At 38.6% G+C, this 14,722-nt stretch overlaps 1 protein-coding gene across 1 annotated transcript in view; it reads left to right on the top strand.

The window, feature by feature from the left end:
* RORB (RAR related orphan receptor B) overlaps positions 1-11,796 on the top strand; it is a gene marked incomplete at both ends in the record, with an annotated part of 127,788 nt that extends 115,992 nt beyond the window's left edge. The window contains 6 exons of the mRNA XM_084224723.1: positions 2,612-2,733; positions 3,403-3,535; positions 5,671-5,778; positions 6,884-6,994; positions 11,041-11,153; positions 11,641-11,796. Coding sequence (XP_084080849.1) covers positions 2,612-2,733; positions 3,403-3,535; positions 5,671-5,778; positions 6,884-6,994; positions 11,041-11,153; positions 11,641-11,796 — 743 coding nt within the window. The remainder of the gene's footprint in view (positions 1-2,611; positions 2,734-3,402; positions 3,536-5,670; positions 5,779-6,883; positions 6,995-11,040; positions 11,154-11,640) is intronic.
* Between the last annotated feature and the right edge of the window lie 2,926 nt (positions 11,797-14,722).

Here is a 14,722-nt window from a genome sequence, read left to right as displayed (position 1 = left end):
TCTCCTTGGGATTTGCCAAGATGTGCACTGACTCCAACTTCATTAGCAAAAAGATGCTAAGATCTGAAAATGTCAGGGGAAAAACAAACACCCTGGTCTGTGGAACCCTTTAGGAGTGACATTCTTTGCTCTGCCTGTGTTGGGTCTTCTGTTCCTGGGCCATCTGAGAAGCCAAGACAGGTGTATACTTCTTTTACTTTTTACATCATGTCAGCTCTGCCACCCAGCTGCAGGCTATATTTGCATAAAGCTCCTTCGAGGGGCTCCAGCAGGAAATGTAAGCCAGCAGCCTCCTGTGCTGAATGAGCAGTTCCCTTCTCCTCAGAGACGCAGTGTTCCCTTTCTGTCACACACTCAGCCTTGCCCAGCCTGCAGCACAACGGTTTCAAGTCTGTCTTGCACCTGATTCCTCTTTGGATGTCAGCATTCAGAGCTGCTGCTTGCTGCAATTGCCCCCGGCCTTTGCACATCTAAATGGGTTTTAATGTCAGCTCAACATAAGCATAAATGTGTAAGGAAAAGATGCATGGGTAAAACACGGGATGCCATCCCTAGAAAGCCCTGTAGAGCTTCTCAGCCCTTTGTTCCTCAGGTAAATACATAAATGCTAGGAAAAGGAGCAGAGCTGAGGAGCATTGCAGTCATGTAGAACTGCTAATGAAGTTTATTTTGAAGTCAGTGAAATCAACAGGTCTTGTTTTCAGATTGCTGACATCAGGTCACTTTATCTGATTAGAAATCTGTCTACGCAGTAATATGAAATTATGTGAGACATTTATTGTAAGAGAGATTCCCATTTATCTTCAGGATTTTTATTATAAAATGCAACACCTTTTTATTATAAAATGCAACACCTCAAAGGTTAAGACTTCCATCTAACCTTCCATAAAAGAACAGTGGGTAGATCACTCTGTTAATACGCTTTCTTAGTTATCTATAGGCTGGAGCAAATTCTTCCATTAGGAAGCCTAAAGATAGTGTTGACCTATAAAAGGATAAACAAATTCAATTAAGCAGGTTTTATTTTTCCTATGCAAACCTACAACTTTTTTATCTTCACCGTCTTTCTACCCAGTCTCACTTTATTAGCTGTGAGTGGCACAGGCGTCTGTCCTTCAAAGAGCACACCTCTAGCAGTGTTTACAGGGAACATGCGTTCTTTTTTCATCTTCCCTTCCTGCTGCTGTTTCTAGGTTCAGTCAGTATTTGGCCAAAGAAGCAGATTTATTTCGGAACTCCAGGCTCCAGATCCTACACTCTATGCAAACTGTTGAGGATCTGAACAAGTGAGCAATGGTGTACCTAGTTCTTTCTATTTCCCATGCTCAGGTTTGGCTAATACATTTTCAATGTCCTTTTCCCTTTTTTGACACAAATGTTTTCTGTGCAATGCTGGTTCTGCTGCAAGTGCTTCAGTTCACTTCTGTGGCTTCAACCTTGTTTCTTTGTTTGGCTTAAGCAAAGTTTCCAGGCTGAAGCAATGAGTTTCATTAGTTGTGTAGGCCCCAAAGTTGCAAAATAGGAAATCATCAGTTTTCAGTAACGTGTTATCACAACATTTCAACTCCTAATGCTAATGAATTCATGCTGGAAGTTTTTGTGAAATTTTTTTTAATCCACTCAAGTGGCTTTAAGGGCAAAGGTCTGCTTTAAAATAGTTGTCTAAGAAGTTTACTCCTAGCTTCAGTGGGTTTCCAAGGCAACATTGGATGCTTTCTTTTCTGCTTGTATCCCGCATTCCATGCTGTGAAGTAGTTTCTAAGGCTGCAATTTCAGGACAACGTTATGGTAGCTTAGTGCTGTGTGTGACATTTACGTCCTCCATCTCTCCTTCTAAATCCCAGGATACTAATTTTAGCTTTTACCCCTTGCTAAAACCAGTCTCCATGTTCTTGCTCATCAAATTCAATCAGAAATGGATCCAGCTTAAAATTAACTTAAGAAAAAATAGAGACCTGTTTATTCATCTTTTATGAGTCCCAACAAGGTAATGCAAATGTTCATGGCAAGTTCAAGCAGTCAGTCAATTTGAGAGACCTGGCAGCTCTGAAACATGCTGACCACTGAGTTCAACAGATTAGTTCTTTTAGTAGAACTAGAAAGAAGTGGACAATGAGGAAAGAAAGTAAACACCTACACGCAACAGGAGGGGAGATACTGCCTTCATGCAGTGGCCTAAAGCCTGAGGAGGTACCCTGCTGGGCTGGTAATCCACAGCAGCGTTCCTTCTCTTCTCCAGGCTAGAAAAGTCCACCAGTTACTACATAGCTTTTGGGCAGACAAAAGCAATTGGGTAAACTGGGTCTCCAAATGAAATTTATTTAAACATATTAAATCACTTTCAGACTAAAGATTCTGTATGGTTTCACAAAAATCATTGTTATTTTCATCTGCAGATCCACTTTTTATCAAGATCATTTGGCTTTGGTTTGAATACTGAAACATTTTGCAATATTCAACTTCCAAATTAAAAACAAATGAGAAAGATAGCATTGAAAAGAAAAGATTAATTTTCTTAAATGTGCATTTTCCAACAACTTCATTGTTTTCAACATTTTGCCATTGCAGATCACTGTTTCATGCAAGCTATTTTTTATTCTCTTTTTCACAGATCGAATTGCACAGAATATCATTAAGTCTCATTTGGAGACATGTCAATATACAATGGAGGAATTACATCAGCTAGCGTGGCAGACCCACACATATGAAGAAATAAAGGTTTACCAGAGCAAGGTACAATCCTGTAATATGCATGATCTTCTGCTTGAAATCGTTAACAGAGTAATTTATTTGGCAAGAATACTGAAGAGTTTCGTACAGGTCAAAATACACTTTTCACTCTCTTTGGGGAACTGGTTACTGAAAGCAAAGCAGTGACACCACATAAAAAGAAGCAGCAGCTTTCCAGCATATTGGGCTGTTTGTAAGGTTAAAACTTAGATATTATCAGGAAGTTCAAATTTTTATGTAATTTGTGTTCAGACACTTCAATTATATATTTTAAGTTTCAAACTAGGAAAAATATTCTGTTGAATAAATCAATAGCATTGCACCACTTCTTGCCTAAGAGTGCTGTTTAATGTGTAAATTTTTTGTGCCACTATTAGTCTGTCCTGCCAAACAAAAGCCAACATTAGAACCACATCTTGACACTGGGCACTGTATTCTGGTCCTTTGAAGAGGCAGTGCCAGAGTTCAGATGAGTGGCACAATGGGCTTGTGAAAACAGCCTTCTAATGAGGAATGTTGGGTACCTGGAGAAAAAGAGATGCTGCTAGCTCTGCCTGGGTGTGGGGTGGAGTCTGGGGAGTGCTGCTGTCTGCAAGGCTGCCTGAAGAACTTAATGCACTGATGTACCTGCTTGCTGACCGCTTTGCTTTTCCATGTGTGTTTTCCTGGAAGACAAGAGAAGCTCTGTGGCAGCAGTGTGCCATTCAGATCACCCATGCTATCCAGTATGTGGTGGAGTTTGCAAAGCGCATAACAGGCTTCATGGAGCTCTGCCAGAATGACCAAATTCTCCTTCTTAAGTCAGGTGGGTAAACACCAGAGGCTTCAGACTAGTTTAGCACCCAGCAGTCTAGAAATGTGCTCTCCTGTCTTTTCCTGCAAATCATTTTAATTTTGAAGGAGCCCTAATTCCTGTCTGTTGCATTAAGTACATTAACCTTGCTGTATTTTTCTGCCTTTCTACTACCTTCTGATACCCTTCCCTCTACAGTGGTTATTAAGTACACACACACACACAACCATTGCAAAAACTGCAGTTTCCAACATGACATGTGGTGGAAGGAGCCTGAAAATTGAGCTGGTCGAATCAGTCATCTGCCACCCTGTAAAATCCCCACTTGTCATTAATGAAACGAAGGCAAGCTCACTGGGGTCTGCCTCTGTGGTCATCTTTAATCTTTTTAATGAGACTACAGAAATACTCTACAGCCAGTGCACAGGAGGGAAAATTCCTGCTGGTGCCAGTTGGTTTCAGAAAAAATGAGGGCAGATTACATCGGTGTGCTCCAGCCATGCTCTCTCTGCATGCCAGGCTTGCATGTGTGTGCGTTAGGGCAAGGGGGAAAAGGCTTTCCTTTCATATCAAGGGACTCAGTAATTTCTGTCCTCCAAAAGAATCCTGACAAGATTTATCGTGACTGTGCAGCAGCACTGCCAAGCCCAGGAGGACAAAATGGCATGACTAAGTGAGCCACAAGAACCATGACTGGTAATTAACTACATTCACCCTGTCATATCAGTTTCTGGCTCTCTCCATGTGTAAAAGCTAGGATGCTGTGTGAGGCAGCTTGTTAAAACTTAAGAAGTGCTTCTGTTTGAAGAGAGATCTCTTCACTAAGGCTGAAAGCCTGTGTGATTCAGCACTCCATACACAGAAATCACAGACTATTCTGGGTTGTAAGGGACCCACAGCGATCATTGAGGCCAGATTTTCAGTGACTAGCCCGAACAGAGATCAAACCCACAACCCTGGCGTTATTAACACCATACTCCAACCAAGAGAGCTAACATCAGTGGCAAAACCAGAATCACAGACTATTCTAAGGGGGAAGGGACCCAACAAGGATCATCAAGTCCAGCTCTTAAGTGGCCCACAGGTGAATCAAACCCACAGCCTTGGCTTTATGAGCACCATGTGTCTTGGTGTGGGACTGGGCTCCGATGATGGGGCACAGCTGCAAAGGGAAGTGATACAGAGACACAGGGAACACACAGGCAACCTCCTAGAAAAAGGGAGTTATAACACAAAACTATTTTTTTTAAATCTCATCCTAATTTTGAAAATTCTGCAGATACCAGTGCACCACCAGGAAATTTCATTTGATTGGGAAAGCTAACAACACAACTGCACCTTCAGGAAAAGATTTATTTCACTATGCTGCTGGAAAACATTGTTAAGCTGTAGCATATAAAAATATGTCCAGTTTTATTTTCTCTTCTGCTGTTAATGCTGCCTAGGAGTTAGAAAATGAGGACTTTTCTCTCAAAAGCATGTCTGCAGAAGAATCCTCAGATTCAGGGTTCGTCTTACAGGAAATCTGGATTTATTTAAGGGATCTTAAAATTCTTCCTTCCACTTTTCCAACGGCAAATTTTTGCAGTTAGGAAATAAGGAGTGAAAAAAGAAGTGTTTCTCTCTATTCAACAGCTGGTAAAAAAGAAAAAAAAAAACAAACAAGAAGTAAAACCTATTTTAGTGGTGCTCTTAGCAGCACTTTAACTTGTACATTCTTACTAAAAATGCTTTCTGATGCTCCTCTCCAGCCAAAATAAGCTGGGATTTTTATATGCCTTGAACGAAGCCGCTTTTTGTTATTAAAAAAAAAAAGCTTAATTATTAAAAAGCAGTTTCAATAAATGCCTCTTTTTCAGGATAAAGTATTTCAAACTGAAATTATTTGCCCAAGATCTAGATTCAGATTCAGACCAGGCTGCTAATTTTCTGCAAAAGGTGATAACCTTTAGAACCTATAGAAAAGGTGGTTAGACTGGAGCAGAAAAAAACCCTTTCTATACTCAAAGCAGACAGAAATATGTATAATCTAGATGTCTGTCCCTTCTGGTGCTTTTAACGACTTAGTAAATATCTTCTTGAGATTTCCTGTGCTCTGATGTTAGGCAATAATACCTGGTACCTTTGCTCTTTCTTCTGTCTGCCAGGCTGCTTGGAAGTGGTTTTGGTGAGAATGTGCCGTGCCTTCAACCCACTTAACAATACTGTTCTGTTTGAAGGAAAGTATGGAGGGATGCAAATGTTTAAAGCTTTGGGTATGTTTCTCTTCTTTTTTTCCAACCAATTTCAATGAGCCACATAGCAAGAAATTTGTCTTTATGAGAATTGTGATCCACAGTGGAAATCTCCAGTAAATGTTGAATCCCCAAGTCTCCAAATGCTTAGGTTGGAACACAAAAAGAAAAAAAAAAGGTGACTCCATTAGCTGCTAGCATTGATAGGTATTTTTCTCTAATAAAAGAGAACAGCAAGGGTTTTTTTCCAAAGAGATTTCTTGCCTTCTGAAATCTTGATGAGCCATGAGTTTATGGCAGGAGCCAAGCTGTTTATCTTTACTGTTCAGTTATGCTTGATGTATCAAATCCCTCCCACTAATTGTGTCCTGCAGAAGGCAATTTTAGCCCCAGCAATGAGGAGACTAAAATAATAAACTGGTACAACTTGCTGAAAATAGTTTTGCCTAAAACTTTTAAGTCAGCTCATTAAGATTCATGTACTGAAAAAATTACTTGTTTTCTCAACATGATATTTAGTGCTACCTGAAATGTTAATAGTGAAATGCTTGGGTTTTGTGCATCCATCAGACTGATACTAGCAGAAATTGATATAGGACCCAACTCAAAGAGAGATACTGCCTTCAAATGTATGTATTTATCATATATATTTTTTTCTCAGTGTGTGTCATTAAACGTACTACTTCTTTACAAGTTTAAAGCATTTATGAATGTGTATTGGTTGATTTATTTTTATCTTTATGATGCTTTTGAAAATTTTCATAAACAGTTTTACTGTTAATTAGTGAAATTATATATGAATGTTATTTAAGGCTGGTCTTTCATCCTCCTTAGGTTTAATACCTGTTTAGAAATACCAATTCTTGTCTCAGAGCAAGGGAAAAGAGTACTGTCTTCTAAGATTTCTGTGCAATTTTTGTACTTGATCCTAATTCTTGGTATTTTTTTTTTTACTTCAGTGTACCTTTTAGTGCCATTTTCAGGTTCAGTGGAATTTCAGTAGTTAATAAAAAGCACTTGCTTTACCAGTACAGAAATACAGGAACAACTTTTTCTGACACCAAAACAATCCCTACAGGTTGAAGATCTGATTTCTAGCATTGGTTTTGTTCTCTTTGGTCTGCAGGTTCTGATGATCTGGTAAATGAAGCATTTGACTTTGCAAAGAATTTATGTTCCTTACAGCTGACCGAGGAGGAGATTGCCTTGTTTTCATCTGCTGTTCTGATATCGCCAGGTAATTTTTCATTCCAAACACTGATTTTTTTTTCCCTCTTTATCCACCTCTATTTCTACATACTTAACTAGCTGCTTAAGCTGCATCAAATAATGTTAAGCAATGTATTAAGCAGTGGAAGAATGCCTGAATTATGCAAATATACTATCAGGAATTACATTCAGTGGAGGTAGATCCTAAGTGTAACAAACATGGAGCAGGATTGTGCAGACAAGAAATCCAGCCTGACCTTCCTCCAGGCCACATTAAAAAAAGCATGTTACTCAAGAGGTGCATATTTCTCTTAGCTTTTTCAGGCAGCAAAAAAATCACCACCCTGAGTAGGTTATATAGTCCATAACTATGACGGGCTTTTTTCTTGGGAATGAGAATGCAAACAATAAAAATTGGTGATCAGTCCTGTCTGAATTTAGTTCCAGGTGAGAGGTAGTGATCAGAAGTGCAGCATGCTCTTTTTCATGTATTCATATATTATAAATCTACATAGGCATGTATGCATTTAAGGGAATAGTGGCTGGCTGGCCACAGAGGAAGTCTGTCTGTGATTTAAGTTGACTCAGAAGGAGGATCTAGCATACAAGCTCTATACAAGATCTAGTATACAGTTTAGTGTGGCATTTTTAAATATGCCTCAGGGAATATAGACACACATTTTCATCTAAGGCTAACCTCTTAAAGTGCCTTACAAAAAACACACACCATGATTTTTCAAACTTTTTCTGCTGAAGACTTCTTCTAGGTCACCTTGTGCGTTTGCACATCTGTGTTTGAGATTATGTTAGTCAGAATTAGACTATCACAGATGGTGTCAACACATTCATTCTCACCATTAACAACACCTACTGAAAGGACTCTACTCCTTTTTTTTCACTTGGAGCAGTTCTTGCCACTGTCTGCTCAGAGGTGAAATAGTTGAGCCAGTGACTCTTTGTGGGGTTATGCCAAAATATTGCACCTACAACCCTCCAAATACTGATGAGTTCCACCCCAAAAGTGTCCCAGCTGCGTGCAGGCATGAGAGCTGCCTCTGCACAACACCCCCAGATGTCCTGACTTTCTCTGGGACAGCAATGTCCCGATGGGTCTCTGCCCGTCATACCTCTCTCAGTCTGAAAAGATCAAAGATGGGTGGGTGGCAAAGGTTGCTAGCTGCAGGAAAAATCAGGTGGAATCAAAATTCTGATTAATTTCTGCAGTTCTGCATATGTCCCTTTAGTTTGCAAGCCAGAGGATACATGCAATGCCTCCTATTGCTTTAGCTAAAAAAAAAAAAATTAAAAGGACCAAAAGTGTTTGGTGCATGCAGACTGTAGTGTCTGAGCATGTGTAACTAGTCCTAAGACACAGCAAGAAGGAAATTATGGGCTGCAGGAACATGTGCATGAGTGAAAGCAATCTTTCTTCCATAAAAATCTGTAAACCTCAATTGCCTAAATAACTCCCATTTCAGCTGGGCTGCTGCATTTGAGGGTGGGAAGACAGAGAAAACAGTCCAGAATGAACTGATACTGAAATGTGCCATTTGTTTTCTTACAAAACCAATAACAGTAAACAATAGAGAAAGAAATATTTCCTTCCACACTTGATGTTCTGGTTCCTCCAATAAAGAGTTTCATGGAGGGAACAAATTTTAAAATTTAAAAATAAAGCACTGCTTCACAGAAGTCCCTGCTCCAGTCCTTTCATCGACTGATACAAATGTACAAAGGTTCCCTATAGGAAGTACTCATACTCAGGTTTCTTTTCTGCAGAAGTCACCACCTGAAAGGTGATTCTTGCAGCCTTCATCTCAGTGTTTAGGCCCCTTACAGAAACCAGAGCAGTCCACTGAGAGTAAGGGCACCTGAGAAGGGCATCCATGAGTAACATCCATCAGTAGTTTTGCAAAGGTTGCAAAGGCCAGTGTCTTATCCATCTAATTCAGACCACAAATCTGGATTTTCCATTTCATGATGAACATAACCACACTGCTTGCAGATGATTTTCTCGCTTGATTTGTGATTTCAAAAGCTGAAATGCTGTACAAATGCAGTAAAGGCTGCAGAGGCACCTCCACCTTCAAACACACAGAAGAGGCATGGGGTAAGACAGGAGCATGGCTGCTCCCTTGTGCCAGTCTCCCTCCTGAGACTCTGACTTGGCATTTTCCTTCTTCCCATCTTCCTTTTGGCAAAAGCAGATCTTGTCTGTTTCTGAGCTGCCTCTCATCTTTCTCCCTACACTGTTCTCTAGCCTAGTGGACAGCATACGTTTTGAAGATGAACAAGTTCAAAACCCAAGAGGAAAAGTACACTATTGAATCACTGCTTCTTATGTCCTTTAAAGGTGGTCACTGATCTGTTGACTTTTTCTTGCACATCTGTGAATATAGCTAGTTACCTCTGAAATTCCAGCCAAATTTACAGATGGTGTTCAGGTGGTAGAAACCACATTCTGGGAGACAAACTTAGCATCCGTTAAAAATGTTTACCTAGCTCTTGTCATAAATTTAAGAACTCTTTTGTAATATACAGCATGCTTCATGACAGGTGAGTGATGAACCTGTCCTTCAACCACCTCAGTCTATTTTTAACCTTATTCTTGTGAAGAAAGTTAAACCTTTAGGGACTGGTCTCTATGGTAAATATTTCTAGCTCCAGTCTGCCACAACAGGCATTAATTTAACACTATTTAAAGACCAGGTTTTGCAATAGCATAAAGTTTGGCACCTAACTTCTGAACATTACTGTGTGCTTATTGTGTAGAAAGTGCATGTGTTCTCAGCTAATTCTATTTCTATGGCTCCTGATGGCACAGGATTCCTTGGCTTACCTTCAGGGAACACAGTTCTCTAACGTTTACAAAACACTCTTTTCTTTTCCTGATCATCTGTTAAGTAGCTGAATTTTGGTTTTTTTCCCTTTTCACAGTACTTGACAACCAACTCTTTTCATACACCCCTCCCCAGAGACAGTCAGGCAAATGGCAGAATTGCTCTACTCCTGTGACGAAATGTTGCTCAGTTCCAGCCTGTGTGGCATGTGTGTTCATTGGTTAACTTAATTCATTTGTGTGACTTATTTTAGTGATGGGGAAAGCGTGAAAAAAAAAGTGAAAGGGGTTTTTCCTGAATTTTTCAATTTTTTATGCCTGTGATAAAAGAAGTTTTGCTACTTCCCGTATGAAAGCTAAAATCTATAACCAAGAATTGGTCTGGATTGAGAGAGAAAAACATAGTTTGCAGTGTGGGAAAACAGAAGGTTCAGTGGTGCTACAAGCACACTGCATTAATGGGTTTGGATTGTCTCGGGGTCTGGTGTTTCTCTTTCTGTGTGTTTTTTCTCCAGAACCTATGACTTGTGAAAATACAGATTGTAAGGACAACATCCTGCAAGTGGGATTTGAGTCCAGTAGAAGCCATATAGGTTTTAAAACAACTGTGCAGATGCTATTCTTCCAGATTATCTTGTATTTTGTGTTATTTAAGAAGAGAAAATTTTTAAATAATAAGAAACTTGCACTTTGCAATTTTTTTGAATTCTTGAAAAAATTCTCATTAAGAAAGCCTTTTATTTTTATTTAGAATATTTTTCTCGAAATATTAACCTAGTAAATAATGAGATATATAAATGTTTGAATAATTATCTTATTTTCAAAGAACTGTTTTGATCAGTAAGTTTATTATTTATGTATTAAGACACTGAGATAACGGGACATGTTTATCACCTAGCCAATATGAAATTAGAACACTGATTGTACCAACAGAGAATAATAAAATGTTGAGCCATGTTTCATTTCTATTCCCATCTTTATGCCTAGCATCCTGTTTTAAACAAATAGAGCCAACACTGTGCTCCTGTATGTTTTGTATGTGGTAATTAAGAGTTCAGGTGATCCTTTAATGGGTTAAGACAATTTGCCTCTGAAACCATGTCTTTAATTATGAGGCAGTCCTTCCTTGTGAGATTTACAATTCCTGTGGATACTCGCCAGCACAGTACCCTGTGTGCCCCATGAGCATGCCCCACATCTGTGCATTCTTTAACTTTTGTTTTCCTTTTTCTCAGATCGAGCCTGGTTGATAGAGCCAAGGAAGGTCCAGAAGCTTCAGGAAAAGATTTACTTTGCACTTCAACATGTTATTCAGAAGAACCACCTTGATGAGGAGACATTGACAAAGGTAAGTTCTCTAAACAAAATACCAAGCAGTCCTCAAGCATGACTCTTCTCTTTCTGCAGCCATTTCTGTATGTCTTGCCACCTTAATGTAAGCTAAAAGAAATGCACTGTGTTCTTGCCACATGTAGATGCTTGTCTGACTCTTGTCCCTGGTGCCTCTTACTCAATTTTTTGTTCAATATACCAATAATTTTAATTCGCACCCTATAAAGAATGTGACGGCCTTAAAAATGTGCTCATTGAGGCTGTTCCTTATCATGTTCCTTAGGTGCATTTTTGGCCCTTGGCTAAAACTTTGGGGGCAGTTGTTTCTAGGCTCTTACAGTAAGACCAGTGTCTAGTCCTGTGAGAGGGTTTTGGTGGAGCTTAGACTATCGCTTTCAGTTACTCAGCAAGAAGCTAACATAGTTCATTTTGGAAAGTGTAATTTATACAAAATATGCTTCCACCTTCTTCTTGTTTTCTTTCTTTGTTTCAATGTCTTACAGTTAATAGCCAAGATACCAACAATTACTGCACTTTGCAACTTGCACGGAGAGAAACTGCAGGTATTTAAGCAATCTCATCCAGACATAGTGAACACACTGTTTCCTCCATTATACAAGGAGCTTTTCAATCCAGACTCAACCACTGGCTGCAAGTGAAGGGGATAATAGAATTTTCACGTAGTCATGGAATGCATCACTAGTAAGACAAAGAAAAATGTTTTCATGAAGAAATTATTAAAAATGTCACTACTGCAACACTAGGAATGTCCTGCACTTAATAGAATTATTTTTCACCGCTACAGTTTGAAGAATGTAAATATGCAACTCTGAGTGGGGATGTCTTTTTTCTCTTTTGTTTACTTTTCTTTTTTTTTTTTTGCATTTTGAACTGACAATGAATATACAAATATAGGACACTGGGTGTTACCTTTTTTTTAAATTTACTTTTACTGGGGAATGTTTTGGGAGACAACTGTTCCTAGAATTTTATTGTAGATATACATGATAATAGAGCAGTACTTTGCAGTATTACTCTTGCTGTTTATTGTTAAAATATAATTTAAGAAAATTCCACTTATTAGACTGCCTAGTTCTATGTTTTTAGATAGTTTAATGCATGTGGAAATTTGTAGCTGTCTTGGAAACTATGGTGCATATATGGAAGACACACACACGCACATATATATACATATATGTGTGTATGTATGTATATATGTATGTATGCATTATATGCATACATGCTCTAACTTAAAATCACATGCCTACATTTAAAGGATGCTCAACCCAGCTGTCATGTATTTCTTACCCTCCAAGTAATGTATTAGATTTACTTTGGGTATTCAAGATTTGCTTTGCCAGAGTTAAATTATCAGCTGCCAATGTGTAATGACAGGATCACTTCTGAGATGTGTGTAATGTAGTGCATGTGTGCTGTGTGTAAATCAAACATCAGGAATGTATCAATGGCGCAAAAGCCTTGTCTGGATGGTTTTAGAGGAATAGGGTTGGGTTTTTTTTTTTTATTCTCTCACTGTTACAGGGATAGAACAAATATAAAAGTGAACATAGTAGGACCTGATCTCAGTAAAGTATCTGAAACATGGAGTAAAAATGTAGACAATCCCATATGTACATTTTTGTGATTTCACACAGGATTTTGTTTTATATATACAGCTTTGAAAAGTAGCTTCAAGTCTTGGTTTGTTTTTTGCTGAACTCATTAGAAAGATAGGTAGTAAACTCAGTGAAAAGTATGGCAAGCCTAAAATGTATCTCTGAAGAGGAAGGAAAGGAGGGAAGGAGGAAGAAAGTCAAAAGTGAGTGAAGTCCATGGTTACTACAAACAGCAGTGTAATTGTCACTGTTTCTGAGTGTCACCATCTAGATGGGACTGATGGTTTCCATTACACTCATACATCTGTGTATGTTTTAAACACATGCATATATGTATGTATATACCTGTATGTATATAACTGTATATATATATATGCATATATAGGATTTATTTTAGATGCATTTCAGGAGTGGAGCAAAGGATTGGAGCTTTCTTTTTGTCTGTCTCTGAATTGACTGTATGTGCATTTGCTTGCAAAACCAAAGGCAAACACAGAGGGGAGTGGAAGGCTGCCATGGAGTTAATCTTGTGGATTAATTAAGTTTAATCAGCAGTCATTATTAATGTATCTGCATTCTGCCAGTAGTACAAAACACAGATGTTTTAGCTTTGAAAGAGGGATTCCATTTCTGCTGCATCTCTCTTTACCACCACTTTTACCCACTGTGAACTTTTTCAGAGCAGTCTCCTCCTGGGATGCCAGCAAAGGGCATAGAGCAGGAATAAGAAAAAGCAGGCAGTAGAGAAGAAAGGAAGTGAAGGCAGGATCACAAGTAGATGTGTTTCCTTATTTCAAACCATGCAGAAGCCAGTACAATCTGAGGCAATGCAAGGGGAAGCACAAAGGACCTGCCCATTTGCAGGCTCAGGGAGGAGCAGTGTCACAGGGAGCCCATAATTTAATGCCTTGTGCAGCTCTGGTTTCAAGCCTCTCTTTTCTGCATGAGCAGATAATTCACAGGCTATTTCAAGTACTTTGAAGAGCTCTCCCCTGCCTTCCATCAGTCAGTTTGCAAGTTTGCATATGTATCTTGTGGCAGAATCAAGTCTAGAGAATATCACAATTCGTTTGTTCTGTTTTAGCAATGTCAAAACAGGTACAAGAGTAGTTACAAACTCTCAGCTAATAAATGTTTCTGTGCAGGTCCATTACAACTTAGAAAAAATAAAAATCTGTCCAGAAAATTTAGTTGTGAGAATTTTGTTGCAAATATGACATACTCTTCAAAATTGGTTAATGCTCTAGAACAGCAGTTACTAAAGTTACCTTTTTTACTCCAAAATCAGAGCACATATCTCTAGTGACTACCATAAAATGTCTTCAATTAACATAATAAAGCATTTTTCTTGATGCTTATTTATACCACTCTAACTGTCAGACTGACATTCCTTTATACGGTGATTTACCTGCTTGCAGCCCTTTATGTATGGAAAATACAAGAAAAGGATCCCAAATTTCAAGTATGTGTATGTCAAAACTTAATGTGTACATACGATTTGTGTAGATTTATCAGGAGAAAAATTGGGTCATACTGAACTCTAGAAGTGCTCAGTTTTAATTGTAGGGGATTTATGTTTTTCTTGCTTTCCCAACACAAGAACACACATATACTGTTTGAAATATTTTATAAATTCATTTACAGTATATCAAAAGTATATATTTAGCCAACCCATAGAAATATAGAATAAGTGATAAATACTACTGTTCATAGTGCTGCTTAATAAAGAGGTTTGTCATGTTTATAAATAGTCCTTCACAACTGTGTGTTGCATCTTGAAAATGTTGGTTTTTTTCTCTAATAAGCTAATTGCTCCTTGGGATTTTTGAATTACTTCTCAGGCAAGATAACTAAATGGAGGTCACCAGTGAAAATGACACTAATCATTATCTGCAGGGCCTTTAATCTTTAAAGCACTCTTCTTATATCACTACAATGTCAGGACCTTTGCAATCCGTAATGATTATGA

The sequence above is a fragment of the Fringilla coelebs genome (assembly GCF_963513975.1).
Source record: "Fringilla coelebs genome assembly, chromosome: Z".
Classification (NCBI taxonomy): Eukaryota; Metazoa; Chordata; class Aves; order Passeriformes; family Fringillidae; genus Fringilla; species Fringilla coelebs.
This window is presented reverse-complemented; position numbering and strand designations above follow the sequence as displayed.